We start from the raw sequence: 17,385 nt of genomic DNA on the forward strand, positions 1-17,385 counted from the left end.
GCAAGAAACCTATGTGTCTATGTCAGTGGTTCTATGTCAGGTGACCCCTAAGATGATATGTATTTGGCCACAGCTAGACCCCCATCTCAAAATATTTTGTTCCAGGGACCCCTCCCCGGAAGCAAAATTTGAGTTACAAATGTTCGCTTAAAAAATACATATTCAAAGATTTGCGCACATTTTTACGACTTTTCAAAAATAGCAGATCTACAAGCTCGCAGCGCGGCACTCGGTGCCGCGCTGTGAGCTTGTAGATCTGCTATTTTTCAATAGTTAAAGACCCGAGGTCAATTCTAAAAAATGTATTCTAAAATCCTTCTAAGGTTTTTGAAAAATGTATGTTTCTATGATCAGTGGTTCTCAAACTTTTTCATGTCAAGGACCCCCCAAAATGATGTGTATATATACGCTATATTTTGTTCCAGGGACCCCCCTAGAAGCAAATATATGAGTTACAAATGTTCGCATAGGCCTTTATATTCAAAGATTTCCCAAAATAGCAGATCTACAAGCTCATAGCGCAGCACTCGGTGCCGCGCTATGAGCTTGTATATCTGCTATTTTTTAATAGCCAAAGAATAAAACCAGTAAGACTCCCTAATCGGGAGATAAGCGACCGCCAGGTCATCAGTGTACAAAAATGTGCTTGAAAAAAACGGAATGATGGTGGCGCTAAATGGGACAGATCCATGTTGATGACATGAGTCAAGACATACTGTGTACCGCTTTGCGTGATTTTAGGGCAAAATCTACAGATGCTTTCCAGGTCTAAATCGGTTAACTCACATTCACAACATGAAACAGGTAAGATGGAGCCGGAAAATCCACGATTCAATTTGTTTAAATTCTTCGATGGTTTTGGTCTGCTGCAGCAAAAGGCTGGAACCATCTACTGAAAGACAAACAACACTAACACTGAAACTGGACAATTCTATCCCCAAGTCAGTTTTCAAGGACTCATCACACTCACACATGATGCACGCAGCTGTTTCCCCACACGCTAATATTCCCTATCCCTTGTCTGTCTTGTCTGCTTAATGTTGCCCGATGCATATGTCGACTCTCTTGCTGCTGCTGTTTTGCTGTGCCTGCATTGGTGGAAAGTGCAGTAACTAAGTGCATTTACTCTTTTGAGAAACTTTTACTTTGCTCCTTTTCAATACACAATGCTTCTACTGCATATACTGTATCTCAGAGGCAATATTGTACTTTTTACTCAGCACTACAATGATTTGAAAAATTACGTTTCAAGTTAATTTGTAGATTAGATTCGAGTTTCGGACCGCCGGCCCTCACATTTGGTGCTCGGGCCACTAACTAAAACGTTAGGGAGGGACTAGTGGAGAAGAGAGTCATTTTATGTTGCTCTCGGGTGTTGCGTGCTAAAAATAGACGATCTACAAGCTCATAACGCCTCGCGCTGCGACACGTTGTGAGCTTGTAGATCGGCTATTTTCAGCACGCAACCAAGTGTAAAATCAGTCATTCCAATGCCATCAAGGCCTGCCAAAATACATTTCAGTTGACTAAATCAACTGTAGATTTAGTCGCCTAAAATCTTATATTTAGTCGACTAAAATTTGAAATATTTGAAAGAATTAAACTAAAACATTTCAGGTGACTAAATTATGACTAAAACCAAATTTAGGTCCTCTCAAAATGTGGGTGTCTGGGTCCCTGACTATCCTAAATACGGCACAAACTTTTATTCAAAAGACTATGACTAAAACTAAATCAAAAACTTCTGTCAAAAACAACACCGTGTTGCACCACCGATCCAACCGATATGTCTGAGTCATATAGTGTTGAGGGCTTTGTCAGAGCGGGAAACGGTGAACAAGATGAGTCCGTGTGTTTTGAGAATGTGCAGTGTTTACGAGCGACGGCCCAGTGCTGAGGTTCAAACCACTTTGGTCACGATGTGTGGTGGGAAGAGCAACACAACCTCTAGGGGGCGCTAGTCGGGACTTCAGACTCGTGTTTCTTTCCAAAAGCAAAACATATCGTCACTGTCGGGCAGAAACCTCGTATCTCCAAGTTTCAAGTTTGTACGTTTTTTCACCAAGCAAAGCCCTGCTTCATCACACAACGCCTCGCGGTGCGAGGCGCAGATCTACTTGCTTGTAGATCTGCTATTTTCACTAGTTTAGTTAATTTTTAAAATGATAAATTCAAAACGAACGGTCTTGGAAATACAAGGTTTCCACCCGACAACGACGATATACAGTAGATGGGTGGTTTGGATCCTCTCTCTTCATACGGAGCTAACGTTAACGCCTGTCAGTGTGTTACGTTACGCAATCACAGAGTGTCCAAGAGATCCTAATAAAACTGATCTGTAATTAGAGTTGCTTGTCATCTGTGCAGCTGGCCAAAGCCTCATCGCCGTTTACTGTCAGCGAGACCTGCAATTAAAAAAAAGCACGGCAATGGGTGCCATTTGGGAGGATGAGTCCTTTTTTTTTTTTACGAAGATGGGTGGCTGGATAATGACAGAGCTAAGTGACAGCGGCATGGGCCGATAGGGGGATGAGCGAGGCAAGAGAGATACCGCAGAGCCACAATGTCATTGTGGGGTGAGCCGGAGGGAAAATAGACAGGGGCTTTCCCTGAGTTTCGATTCCCAACTGTCTTTCGGGCTCCTTTGTTGTGGCCGAAGAGGCGGCCATCTTTGCGGCCTTCGCTTTCAGAAGCGAGGCTCCACAATCTCTGCCGTGACCTCCCTGAAAGGTCACGAGAGGTCACGTGTCTCTCCGGGCGCGACCACATATCTGGCCCGTAAGGATGCCAAACGCCTATAGCAGCATTACTCCCTTACCTCTGGACTAGGGATGGGCCGATAAGCGATATTATCGTTTATCGCGATAAAAAACACTCACGATAATCGTATCGTGGAGATTTAATTTATCGTGATTTCGTCCTCCGTCATGCACTGGGATCAATTCAACTTTTATTTGCCGAGCTGCATATCCGGTACCACTTAAACCCTCTATAATTGGTAAAAGGTACTTATAATATACGAACTTGATACATTTTTTTTTTCACTCTCTATCAAAAGTCTTTGCCAAAAAGATCTGCTATTTTTTGGCAAATGTTCCGCCCCAGGATAATGGATTTTGATATGATATGAAATGTTCATATCGTCCCATCCCTACTTTGGACTTTCACACTTGAGCGGCTAAAGTTAAAAAAAAAGTGTAGTTCTTCCTGCGTTTAGGTCTGTCCTATTGGTTAGTGCGTGTCTCTACCGGCTGAACCATGAGCCTGTATTCAACCCTTGAGCTCTTTGACCCCGCAACGCCATAACGCCTCGTGCCTCTTCCGGGTTATTCCCTTAACATGGGAGTGGATGGGGGGTCGCGAGATATGTGGACGCAGCCTCTCCGGAACAGCGAGGCAGTGTTGATTTTGTCGACTAAAACTATGACGAAAAATGTTTGTCGACTGCGTTTTTTTCACTGACGAAAACGAAATAAAAACGAAATAAAAATGAAGCTGTGATGACTGAAACTAAGACTAAATATATTGACAATTTCGTCAACAAAATAAAAACTAGACTAAAACGTTAGGGAGGGACTAGTGGAGAAGAGAGTCATTTTATGTTTGGTTGCTCTCAGGTGTTGCGTGCTGAAAATAGCCGATCTACAAGCTCACGTAGATCTGCTATTTTCAGCACACAACCAAGTGTAAAATCAGTCATTACGATGCCATCAGGGCCTGCCAAAATACATTTTAGTCGACTAAATCAACTGTAGATTTAGTCGCCTAAAATCTTATGATATTTAGTCGACGGAAATTAGACTAAAACTAAAACTTTTCAGGTGACTAAAACTAAATTATATTTTATTCAAAAGACTATGACTAAAACTAAATCAAAATGTGCTGTCAAAAACAACGTTGCAGCGAGGAGTACGACACAGAGAGCGGTGGCCAGGATGAGCAGGAGAGCGACGCGGGAGGCCTGCTCGCCCCCCGATCACATTACAGCATCCTGGCCAGCCAAGGGACACTAAAAAGGAGGCCACATTCCAGACTTTTATGCCACCTTTGTCGACTTACGGGAGCCCTCTTTCACGTCTGTAGGACAGTAAATATTGTTCCTCGCGTCTCCGTTTGCCCCGCTGCTCTGCAGGAGCCGGAGAAGAGGTCCCATTCATTTGCCTTCGACAAGGAGCGTTTGCCCTTTTCAGACGTTCCCTGATTTACGACGACTCGAACTCGGAAACCTGTAAAATCCCGGGTGTTAATTTAACACTGAGAGTGTACAAATGAGTTACATTAGTGGAGTCTCAGAGTCCGTCTCTCGGTCCACAGTTTGACCTCAGCAGTGGAGTAAAGTACTGTACTTAAAGGAGTAGTTCACCCCCAAAATTACTTGTTTGCTGTTGATTACTCACACCATGGAGACTTGAGTTCAATAATATTTTTTGTTTTTTGTAGCATTCCTAAGACAATAATTTGATTACAATAAAATTACCCCATTGATTCCAGATGGGGACCCAAATGCATTGGGGTCCCCATCCTGAATCAATGGGGGTAATTTTACTATAATCATTTTTTTTGTCTTTGGAATGCAACAAATACAAAAATATATTATTGAACTCAAGTCTCCATGGTGTGAGTAATCAATAGCTAACAAGTCATTTTGGGGGTGAACTACTCCTTTAAGTACAATTTTGTGGTATTTGTACTGAAAATAGACCATCTAAAAGCTTGATCTACAAGCAATGTGCCGCATCGCGATGCATTGTTGTGAGCTTGTAGATCTGATATTTTCAAAAGATTTGCACGTGTTTGAAAACATGAAATGGGACATTCTGCATAATGACTTTACTTTTGGTACTTCAAGTACATTTTGATACCAATACTTTTGTACTTTCACTCAAGTACATTTTGAATTCCGGACGTTTAACAGGGTATTTCTACATTTCAGTATCAGTGGTGTAAAGTAACTAAGTAGATTTACTTAAGTACAGTTTTGAGTATTTGTACTTTACTTGAGTATGTCCAATTCCCAATACCTTTACTTCTACTCCACTACATCTCGGATCGAAATATTGTACTTTTACTCCACTACATTTATTTGAAAACTTTAGTTACTAGTTACTTTTCGGATATAAGTTATAATATTTTAAAACACACATTAACCACTTTAGCCAGGTTATATACCTAGGCTGTTTGAAAATGGACGATCTACAAGCTCACAGATCTGCTATTTTCAAACATTTTTGAACTTTTACTTTTGGTACTTTAATTACGTTTGGATGCCAATACTTTCGTAATGAATTCCAGACTTTTACTTGTAAGGGTGCCCTCACACCAAAGTACCTATGAGAGTGGAATCCGTGTTCCGCCAATGCATTTCAACGAGAGTGAAGCAGGTTTCATGCCAGCAGAGGATTTCTGCAAAAAACGCTCCCATCTCATTGAAATGCATTGGCGGAGTGCGGATTCCACTCTCATAGGTACTTTGGTGTGAGGGCACCCTAACGGAGTACTTCTACATTGCAGTATTGATACTTTTACTTAAGTAAAGAATGTGAGCAAGGAGAGCTCCTCCTGTTTATTTGAGCGAGCGACGGAGGGGCTCGGTGGTGTTTGCATTTGGAATGTTGTCTTAACTTTAGTTCCACCACCAATAGGGATTCTCCTCTGTTTGTTTGGACACCGCCGCTGACCCCCGACCCTTCCAAATGGGTGACTGATCCAGTGATCCTGCTCACAGCTACCGCTGCAGGACCAAGTTGCCATTCTCTCTCCAGGCTGGCGGTTCGTCTCCCTGTGCTACCAAGTGGCAGCATTGCTGCTGCTGCCGCTGACAAACCTGCACAGCACAGCCTCCAGTTGTGTGTGGATCTATATACTGTGGACAGACACGCACGCACGCACCCTGCTTCTTCATACAAGGCAGTCGCACAAAAGTAGTGAAAACAGCAGATCTACAAGCACACAAGGGCGTTGTGTGCTTGTAGATCGGCTGTTTTCACTAGTTTTATTTAAAAATGATAAATACAAAATGAACGGTTTTGGACATACAAGGACATACAACATTTTTCAGCGGGTTGATTTGTTGATATATACAAAATAAAAACATGATAACACAGTTATCGCGTATTTGATTATCGATAGAATAATCACTATAAGAACTGGTCCAGGCTTATGCCAGTTTCCTAGGCTGGTAATCCGACCTGGCGGCGTGTCGCGGGTTCGAGTCGCGATCCCGAAGACCTTTGCTGCTTGTCACCCCCGTCTCTCCCCATTTCCTGTCAACCTACTTTATAGTAACCTGACTGCGCCAGATGGTGGCAGCAGTGCGTATGCCTGCATAACGCTCTGCCTTTACCATCTGAGATTGCTCGGGGAGAGTTGATAACACTCGTAAAGTCCCGGGCCGGACGAATCAGCGGCAGCTACGGGCGGGCTCTGAGCGGCTCTGAGCCAATAGAGTCTGATTGCAGACCACGTGGAAACCCAGGAGGCGGATTCTGGGTGTAACGTCATGCAGACAGGCCAATATGAGTGGTTGGAGTTGGCACTCCCAGACTGTGATAGAGACGGCCCCATCCAATCACCTGCTAAAGAATTTGAAAAAATGGCCCGCGCCTTACATCGGGTCTGCCCGAGCAATCCCAGATGTAAGGCAGAGCGTTATGCAGGCATACGCACTGCTGCCACCATCTTGCGCAGTCAGGTTAACTGTATAGTATAGATATCAATAAAGGCATAAAAAGCCCCAAAAATATCTAGAAAAAAATCAGAAAACATTTAATGTTGAGTATCAGTGGTAGCAGAACGGAGGAGGAGATTCCTGTAGACTAGGGGTGCAACATATAGAACCGAATATCGAATACCGAACCGAAAGTACCGAACTGAATGATCCTGTATACCGAACAATACAATACAATACCACTCCATATCCACATTCCCCTGGAACCCCCTCAAGGACCCCTATAGGTTGGGTACCGTATTGTTCAAAGTTAAAACAAAAAAATACGTATTTATAAAAATACATTTCTAAATCAAGGACAGTTCTGTTCTCGAACCGTGACACCAAAATATCGAACCGAACAGTGAATTTTGTAAACCGTTGCACCCTGACTGTAGACATATCTTATCTAGTACTACTACTGTGGGATGAATTGTTAGGATAGGTCACCTCAATAGCATCATTTATTACACAGTGTTGCAGCGCTTTTCACGGGTGGTCTACTGTCCCCACACACACACACACACACACACGCACGCACGCACACACGCACACGCACGCACACACGCAACAAGTCAAAAACAGACATTGTGCTTTTTTCAAAACATGATACTTTATATTGTAGATGTCAAAGACAACATGTTAGAGCAAAGGTTCCCGAGAAAAAAAGTACTATTCTGTAACAATGGTGGAACAAGTCAAAAACATATCCAATAATAATAATTAAAAAAAGAATACGCATTTCATACATTTGTAAACCTAGAACCATTTCTTTTTTCTTTCTTTTTTTTGATTTATTTTTTCAACCACAGTGGTCATAGATATAACTGGCTTAAGTAGTGGAATGGACGACCAGAACAAATGATAGACCAGGCGTCTGGATTGAGCCCTTTACGGAGTCCCCAAATGACAAAATAAAAATCTAAACAAAGGTCTCGCCAGACCCCCACAAAACCCCAAACATACCTGACATTACAAAAGAAAAAAAAAAACAGTTGGTCTATTCCGATGTCGTGTAACGTCACACAAACCCTAAAACAAATTGTTCTCTACATAAATACAATGAATTCTATTGTCTGTGTCACAAGTGCTAGATAAAATATTTTTTTGTGGTTGTAAAATGTTCAAAAGTTTCATTCGGTTTTGTTGATTCCTTATTTATACAGGTAAAAAAACAAACACATCCGACATAAGCACATAAAACATCCCCTTTACGAACAGACTAGACTAAAACAAATGCTGGGATGCGATCAAAGTACAAGTGTCCTTCAGTGCTCTTTCCCTTGTGCAGATATATGTGATGGGACAGTCAGATAGACAGACAGACAGACAGACAGACAGACAGACAGACAGACAGACAGACAGACAGGTAGGCATGCTGACGTACGAACCATGCAGAGAGAGAGAGAGAGAGAGAGAGAGAGAGAGACAGACAAAGAGAGATAAAGAGAGAGGGGAGAGAGAGAGAGACAGAGAGAGAGACAGAGACAGAGACACAGAGAAGGCAGGCAAGGGGCATTGAGGATGAATCCGACCAGGCCACCTAAATAAACAGGAGACAATCCTTCAGCCTGGCCGGACAGACAACATGGTGGGCCAAGGAAATGTTCGGCAAAGGCAATGCCCCCAATAAAAGAATGGAAATTATGACAAAACAATCATTAAGAAGAACATAAAAACAGGGAATGTTGGTTCATGTACGACATTGTGTGGCGGTTTTGAGTGGCACTGTGTTTAGACCTGTGGTCCTCAACCTTTTGAGGCCGCGACCCTCAAAATAATCATATTTTAACTGGGGACCCCCCAACCCTGACGAGCACTAAAATTTGAGGCAATACATTTTGTATAACATGGTTCAATTGTGAAAATACCAGATCTACATGCTCACAACGTGAGCATTTAGATCGGCTATTTTCAAAATTCTAATATCTGACAATTTAGCCAGTTTAAAGTTTAAAGTCCTGAAATTGTCACTTTAGAAATGTGCAGACAACCTCTATACACTTAAACGTTATGTTGGTTTGTTTACTGTTGAGTGAGAAAACAATGTTGCACATTAAGTTAATCATCTGGGGACCTTCCAAAATAATTTGGGGACCACCCCGGGGGTCCCGACCCACAGGTTGAGAACCGCTGGTGTAGACTACCTGTAAAGGTAGACGGACATAACCTTTCAGGGGATGTTCTGAGATGGGTTACCAAAACTCCAATCTGGGAACCCATCGCCAAAGAAAAGGGGAAAAACAGCGCCCTCTCTGTTTTGTTCCAGCATCACAATATGTCGTGAGAAAACTCATCTTATACAGTGCACAGAGGATTATGGATTCCAACTCAAAATACCATCTATAGGCATAAATGGTCATACAGCCAGGATACGGTCTGCTCAGTGCATCTTCATTTAATTTCTCCCAATTCAATCAGCCATTTTAACAGTGAGTGTTGGGAAGTAGCCGTGTAAGTACAGTAGCTTAACCACATAAACGCAGGCGTCCCCATTTGTCATAGCCAAAAATGTTCCAAGAAATGTTAAATATTCTTGGCAATTTTCAAACAATTCAGACATTACAAGCTGGAGATTATAGATCTGTGATTTGTATAGGGCTTAAGTGGTTAACTAAAACGCATAGCAGTGTGCGGTAGTTAAAAAAAGAATCGAGTAGCTTTTAAGTTATTTTCTTTCAAACAAATGTTTTGGTAGGTTGGACCAAAGCTACTCGTGATATTTATCCAGCTGGAGGGTATATCTACCAAAGTTATGTTATGATTGCATGATAATGTTATTCGAGTTTCTAATGATTGTGATATAAACTTATCGTAGAAATTGTGTGTCTATGTGATGGGGTCCTTTTAGGAAAACACACCCTTGTGCGTGTGTGTGCGCATGCTATTGGAGAATACACCGAAAGGTAACCATAAGGACTAAACATTTAATGCTCCATAATGCCCTTTTAGAGAAGCTTACATTGTGCATATTTCCCATGTACCCAGTGTTAACCCTGACGTTAGCCCCAGCGTTCTTAAACAAGGATTCCTGCGAGCTCGGATCAAAGTCCGCCACATTCCTCAAAAAAATTCAATTAAGTCTTGTGAGTTTACAAAGTGGAAGATGACAGAAACAGGAAGGAGAATCTAGAAAACAACCTCTGACCTCCCCTGGTTATCTGTTGGGGTGGGGGTGGGGGGGGTGGTTGAAGGGTGGAATGGGCTGAGATTTAGCACTGGGACAGCTGCTGGTTTGGGTCAACTCACAGGACTTTACGACACTGCCAACATGGGTCGGTCCCTGTTACAATCATAAATAAAGAAGAGCTATTAGCCATTTTCTGTAAAAGCTACATTTCTGGAATTTCCTTTCTGGTTACAGGGCACTTCAATTGCCGTATTATGCACAGTAGGGCTGGTAAATGAATATTCGAATATTCCTCGAATATGAAAAAAAAGAAAAAAAAAAGAATATATATATATATATATATATATATATATATATATATATATATATATATACAAACATATATATATATACAAACACACACACATATATATATATATCGTCACTGTCGCCAGAAACCTCGTATCTCCAAGTTTAAAATGTGTACGTTTTTCGCAAAGTAAAGCCCTGCTTCATCATACAAGGCAGTCGGACTCGAACAGAAGTAGTGAAAACAGCAGATCTACAAGCACACAACGCCTCGCAGTGCGAGGCGTTGTGTGCTTGTAGATCGGCTGTTTTCACTAGTTTAAATCAATTTTAAAATGATAAATACAATACAAACAGTTTTGGAGATACAAGGTTTCCACCCGACAGCGACTATATATATATATATATATATATATATATATATATATATATATATATATAATATTCGAATATTTATTCGATATTCGGGCCAATTTCTAAGACCAATATTTCGTATTTAATTTCTGAGGAATGATAACAGCCTTAATGCACACACAGTCTACAGTAATTAGTTATTTGCTTCTACCAGATAATTCCTCAGGGATGCTCACACCAGGTCATGTGTGAATGTGAGCAGGGAGGAGAGTTTCTGCACTGCACAAACAGGAGTGGTCTTTTAGCGTCTCTCAAAAAGGACAGTCGAGCAGGGACAGTTAAAACCTGGACACAAATCATCTATATGGGCTCGATGGCCCACAGCCATTTGGTTTTGTTTTCACAGATCTAATACGCGAGGCCGTTCATTATGATGTACGAGCAATGATCATTTTACGGTATAGTTGATTTAAATTACAACTGGCGACATTTTGGCCAGATAAGAACACAGGCGATTATCTTGTGCAATCATTGGCTAGGGCTTTTCACAGTGAGGGAGGGTGAGGGTCACGTCTCTGGCTCTGTTCCAATTCTATCCCACCCTTCATATTTGCACCTCCTTCTTTCTTAATGCCTAATTTATACTCTTTAGTACCACAGTGTCGGGCACTGAAAATAGACGACCTACTAGTTCACATCCGCAACACGTTGTGAATCAGTGTCGATTTTGACAGCAAATTTAGATTTAGTTTGAATCAGTTTTAGTCATATTTTAGTGATCTAAAATGGTTAAGTGTTAGTTGACTAAATATCATAAGATTTTAGTCGACTAAATCCACAGTTGATTTTGTCGACTATAATGTCTTGGCGGGCCTTGGTGGCATCGTAATGCTTGACTTTACACTTTGGTTGCATGCTGAAAATAGCTGATCTACAAGCTCACAACGTGTCGCAACAGAGCGCAACACCCGTGCGCAACCAAACATAAAATGACTTGTTTTTAGTCCTAATGGATCTCTTCTCCACTAGTCCCCAACATGTCGCCATTTGTTGACGAAATTGTCAACATATTTAGTTTTAGTCATCATAGCTTAGTTTTTATTTAGTTTTGGTCGGTGAAAAAAGGTAGGCAATGAACATTTTAGTCAGTGCCCGATACAACGTATACCAGTATAAATCAAGCTTAAGTTTGAGGAAGGGTTTGCATGATATATACTCTAGTCTACACACTAGAGTAAGATGAAGAAACCCAGAGATTAGATAGGAACTGAGATTATGTGTTTGTTTTTTAGTTTTTTCGTGGTAGACTGCAAACTTCATTGCAGTTGTAGCTTGATTGGTTTGAACATATAAAAGTGCTATTGTTGGTTTCCAAGAAAAATATCGGGTCTCTACTCCGGTCATTTTTGTAGACTTTAATGACTCACAGACCAGTGAGACTTAAGTGTCTTGTAAAATATCTCAGCTATACAGTATTGTTGTCAGTGGGGAAATTAACGTACATTTTCCTCCGTTACATTTTTTTCTTTTTCCTTCCAGGAAACCAACATTACATAAGTAAAAAGAAAAGAAAAGAAAGATGGCGTAATGTGGGATAGTTTGTGGCATGTGTGTGTTTTCGGCAGGGTGATGAGCGATGGCACGTTTAGTATGGCATTCATGGGATGAAAATAGCCAAAAGCCAGCCGTCAATGTTAGGTTTTTCGGGATGCTACGCTGCTCAGCGAGCGACCAACTGCAGCCAGGGCCAGTTCAATGGTGCTTTGAGCAGCAACAACCCAGCAAGGTCCTGAGTTGAGACCAATGAAATTATGTCACCTTGCAAACACCAACTTCAAAAACAAGATCATAATATTTCATTATATATATATATAATATACTTAGAATTGTTTTCATATATAAATCTACTATGAACAGACAGTATAGTAAATGCGCAATTGTTGGAATTATACAAAGTAGAAATATTTGTATCCCTCCCCTCCCTTCCCAAAAACCCCATGACCCACAAAACATAACCATGAAATGTCCACCAAAGGAAACAACATGAAACTCCACCTGTTGTGAAGTATGTCAGCTGTACAATGTACAATTGTAACACGGAGAAAGATAGAAATAGAGAGAGAGGGGGCAAAGTATACAAAAACGTAAAACTTGTGGAAAAGTACAAAAAACTAAAACAAATAAAATACAAAGTCCACTTAAAGAGAAGACAACAAAGTCAGCATAGAGGGGAGATAGGCAAAGATGAGAGGGGAAATTGTTGAGCAGTCAACAAATGCGTACACAACAGTCAAATCAACAATGTTGATGCAACACAAGAGTGTACAAATGGAACCTTACGGGGTCCATTTGGTTTCACTTGTACACTCCCGAGTTAAATTAACATTCAGGATTCTGCAGTGTATGGCTGGAATACCCCAAAGTAAAAAAAACTGTAATCACCACAGCACTGTTTTCTGTTCATTTAGAAACACGGTTAATGTGTGATTAGCTCTTAGATGATATGTCAAAATTAACAGTTTAAACAAATGTGGGAGAAGGTAGTTGCCCAAAGGCTAAACATGAGATGGCGGAAGGTTGGGGGATGGGAGGGTCCATCTACAAACTGCCCACTAGCCACAGTGGGCAAGTCATGGGCAAGTACGGTACATCTGGACATTCACTAGGCACATTCACCTTTTTATCAGTGAAACAGGTTTCTTACGATAGGATTGGACCTCCAAATGTTGTCTGGTTACCTGCTAATAGGGATGGGACGATATGAACATGTCATATCACGATTATTGTGACAAAAGAAATCACGATTTACGATATTATTGCGATAATCAAAATCCATTATCCTGGGGTGGAACATTTGCCAAAGAATTGCCGATCTACAAGCTCACAACGCGTCGCGTTGTGAGCTTGTAGATCTGCTATTTTTTGGCAAAGACATTTGACAGAGAGTGAAAAAAAAAAGACTATATCAAGTACGTATATTATAAGTACCTTTTACTAAAGGGTTTAAGTGGTACCGGATATGCAGCTCGGCAAATAAAAGGTGCATTGATCCCAGTGCATTGACGGAGTACGATATCACGATAAATTAAATCTCTACAATACGATTATCGTGAGTGTTTTTTATCACGATAAACGATAATATCGCGTATCGTCCCATCCTACCTGCTAAAGTGAAAAAGAAGGAATTCCTCAGTCACGGTAAAAAGAAAGAAAAGAAAACAAACCAAAAAAACGGCAACCAGCATTAGATATGGTGGCTGGTGTTCATTTCCAACTTTGGTTTGGGGGGGGGGGGGGGGGGGGGGGGGGGGGGGGTTCAGCAGACCAGAGAACTGTACAATCATTCTCCAGAATCAGAGCAAAGAGTGCTAGCTACACCAAAAGATATCTATCATGCATGTGCTTATCTAGTATATAAATAAGTATATTTCATTGTGGAGGCGAGTGGAGGGCTTGAAAGCAAAACCTCCATGTGAAAATATATGTGTACTGTATATGTGCAACCCTTCTCATGTGTTATCAGGATGAGTGACTGTAAGCCGCACGCACGCACGCACGCACAATAGCACCTGACAGTCGGGGCACAGATGTGCTGAACAAGACACACATGACACAAATAGTAACCGACCGATATATCGGGCCACCGATATATATATCGGTATGCACCGATATGCACAGATAAGCGACGGTATACACCGATATGCGACCGATATATAACCGATATACTTTTTTATAGGGGCTAGTGAAAAAGTTACAAGTATGGTTTGTGCGATATGAAATGTGAGCTTACCATAATCACAGTAAACCTTAATCATATTCCATCATATTCAAGGGCTTTTGGAGAGAAATGAGACTCCAGTCCAGTTAGCTCTGTGGCTCTTTAATAAAGACAACGGTTTAAGAAGCAGTTGTCTGAAATCTGTAGTATGACTGTCACTGTACCTTTTCATAATCATATTGGTGCAAAATATTTACACAATATACCCACATATTAAGAGTAAAAGTCCCGTTTTATATACATGTGTATATATCGGTATCGGATCGGATCACAAAAAAAGTCTAATCGGTCGGATCACTAGACAAAATGTCTGAGCCATCATGGACTTTGGAACACCCCTATGCAATATCAAAGGTTGTTCTCATACATCTCTGGAGAAAACAGATTCTCCATTTCTAAACTTCTAATATTATTATTTATTATTATTATTATTATTATTAAGTACATCTTTCGCACCACATCATGATTTATTCTGTTGATGTGTCGAAGTTCTGCTTGCTCATCAAGAAAATAATTGTACGTTCATAATGGCGCGGCCGTTTCCCACAGGCAAGCGTCTTAGGAATTGTCTAGGAATTGTGACCGGAAAGGCTTTCTTATATGTTTGCAATACTAAGTGGTACAGCTGATATAAACAATAGTACATCATGCTTTGGCTTGTTTAGTATCTTATTACTACATATGAACGGGCATTCTAGCTTTCGGACAGCAAGAAGTTCGAATACAGTGCATGCTAGTTAATTCTTTCCTTGAGTAAAAGGGTAATGCTTATCTGGTAAAGGGCTACATTGAGTAATACTAAACCACTTTAGCGTTTACTTAAGTGAAACAACCCACACCAACCATGTTAACACCTGCAAGGCCGGCAACTACCTTCCAAAAGGGACAAAAGTGCAGGTAGAAAGGAAGTTTGGGAGGGAGGAGGGTTAAGGTACAGGGTAGGACAGTAAGCTGGTTACAGGGAGTAATGGGTAAACGATGCCAGGGGTTCTCCACTCTCCAGTCTATGTGCCAACAACGTGCAGGCGTCCAAATTCTTGCCAGGGATAGAAAATGTGAAGGGAGAGAAGAGGAGAGGCCTCTTTCCCAAACCGGTTTCTTTTTTTTTTTTCTTGTCATAAGGCAAATCTCTTTGAATTGAGTTCATTGTGAAATATTCACAAAGTTTTGAAAAGACAAAAAATTGGGAGGAAAAAAAGGCACAAACTCACAGTCTTTTTACTGTCCACCATCTTGGGAATAGACTACCTGTCCATCTTTCATGTCCTTTAAAGGTCTTCTCTTGAGTAAAACCTGGGAGAGTCGCACATTCTACAAATGTTCTTTCTCATCTCCCTCCCCTGAATGTCTTTGAAGAGCAGTAACTATCCATCCTCAGCGCAGAGCATTAGCTCTGTCGTTTGTGTTTTATTTGTATTTTTTTTTACAAAAGCAAGAAGAGAGAGATAGAGCGACAAAAGATACGAAAAAACGGAGACGAATGCGGTTAATCCACGGCGGCCGGTGGGGGACGAGATCCATCCCTGCAGGTCGGACAGGCCGAGTGACCCGGGGTCTTGGTGGTTTTTTAAAAAGCACTGAACCCTCAAGGCGGGACAGCGCAGCACACGCACGTCCCTCTTAAATCCCAGCACTGGGAGCAGACCTGGCAACCCGGTCGGCCATCGGCCCTCTTTACACGGAGACAACAATACACAGCTGACGCCAATCAGTCTGTTCCACTCTCCACAGAGTGCGATGGGGACACCTTTAGTGTTCTGCTTCAGACCCCTCTTCAGAGTCCCCTTTGTCAACACCTTCCTCCCTTCTCTCCAAGCTAAGACGCCATCTTGATAACGGCAGGGGTGAGACACCGGGTGGGGAAAGGGGCTTGAATTGAAACAGACTTGTTGAAGGGACTGTCAGAGACGCAGACGCTGCTCTCTGCGTTGGTCCAAGGACAAGAGACGCTTCTTTACATTGGAGCTTCCTCTTCCATTGGTTCCTCCTCAGCCCTGGTGGGAAAATAAAATAAACTGAATAATAGAAACAGTGGTGGAAAAAGTACTCATATCGTCGTTGTCGGGTGGAAACCTTGTATGTCAAGACATACAAGGTTTTTGTATTTATCATTTTAAAAATGAACTATAACTAGTGAAAAATAGGCAGATCTACAAGCACACAACGCCTCGCGGTGCGAGGTGTTGTGTGCTTGTAGATCGGCTGTTTTCACTACTTTTGTGCGACAGCCTTGTATGAGGAAGCAGGGCTTTGCTTGGTGAAAAAACGTACAAACTTGAAACTTGGAGATACGAGGTTTCTGCCCGACAGTGACGATATACAGTATTTTACTTAAGTAAAAGTGTATTATAGAAATACTCTGTTACAAGTAAAAGTCCTGAATTCAAAATGTACTTGAGTAAAGTATGAAAGTATTGGCATCAATATGTACTTAAAGTACCAAAAGTAAAAGTACAAAATGTTTGGAAATGGCAGATCTACAAGCTCTGTAGATCGGCTATATTTCAAATAGCCTAAGTATAAATAGGGCTAAAGTGGATTAATGTATGTTTTATAATATAATCATTTATATCTGCAAAGTAACTAGTAACTAAAGTTTTTGTGTGTGTGGTGTGTGTGTGTGTGTGTGTGTGTGTGTGTGTGTGGTGTGTGTGTGTGTGTGTGTGTGTGTGTGTGTGTGTGTGTGTGTGTGAATGGGGCTGGCTAATGTGCAGCCAACATCTGTACTTATGTATTCAGTGTGTTTCCAATTAAGCCTTTGGTAAGGTGCACCTCTCAGAAGCTTGCCACACAACGCACGCACGCACGCACGCACGCACGCACGCACGCACGCACGCACGCACGCACGCACGCACGCACGCACGCCACAGGCATAACTACGCCCACACGTGACATAAGCCAGTGCTTCTCAAACCTTTTCATGTCAAGGACCCCCAAATTGATACTATAAGCCCGCGGACCCCATTTGAAAAGCCAGGGACCCCCATAAGAGAAGATTTTGACAGCTCTAGCAGTGATTTCCAACCATTTTAATTTCAAAGGACCCCCAGTTTCACATGCATCTTAGGCTACGGACCCCTATTTAATGGCATTTCTATCTCTGGGACCCCAATGTATTTGTAAAATCAA

The 17,385-nt window shown here is 41.6% G+C and overlaps 1 protein-coding gene and 1 long non-coding RNA gene across 2 annotated transcripts in view; both read right to left on the reverse strand.

The window, feature by feature from the left end:
- The window catches only part of LOC308308325, an 839,845-nt gene that overhangs the window by 29,102 nt on the left and 793,358 nt on the right, over window positions 1–17,385 (reverse strand). The gene's annotated exons all lie outside the window — the stretch shown is intronic.
- The window catches only part of hdac4 (histone deacetylase 4), a gene marked incomplete at its 3' end in the record, with an annotated part of 312,733 nt that continues 311,505 nt past the window's right edge, over window positions 16,158–17,385 (reverse strand). The window contains exon 28 of the mRNA XM_080753473.1: window positions 16,158–16,179. Coding sequence (XP_080609599.1) covers window positions 16,158–16,179 — 22 coding nt within the window. The remainder of the gene's footprint in view (window positions 16,180–17,385) is intronic.

Source organism: Nannobrachium achirus (assembly GCF_963921795.1).
Source record: "Nannobrachium achirus genome assembly, chromosome: 22".
Lineage (NCBI taxonomy): Eukaryota > Metazoa > Chordata > Actinopteri > Myctophiformes > Myctophidae > Nannobrachium > Nannobrachium achirus.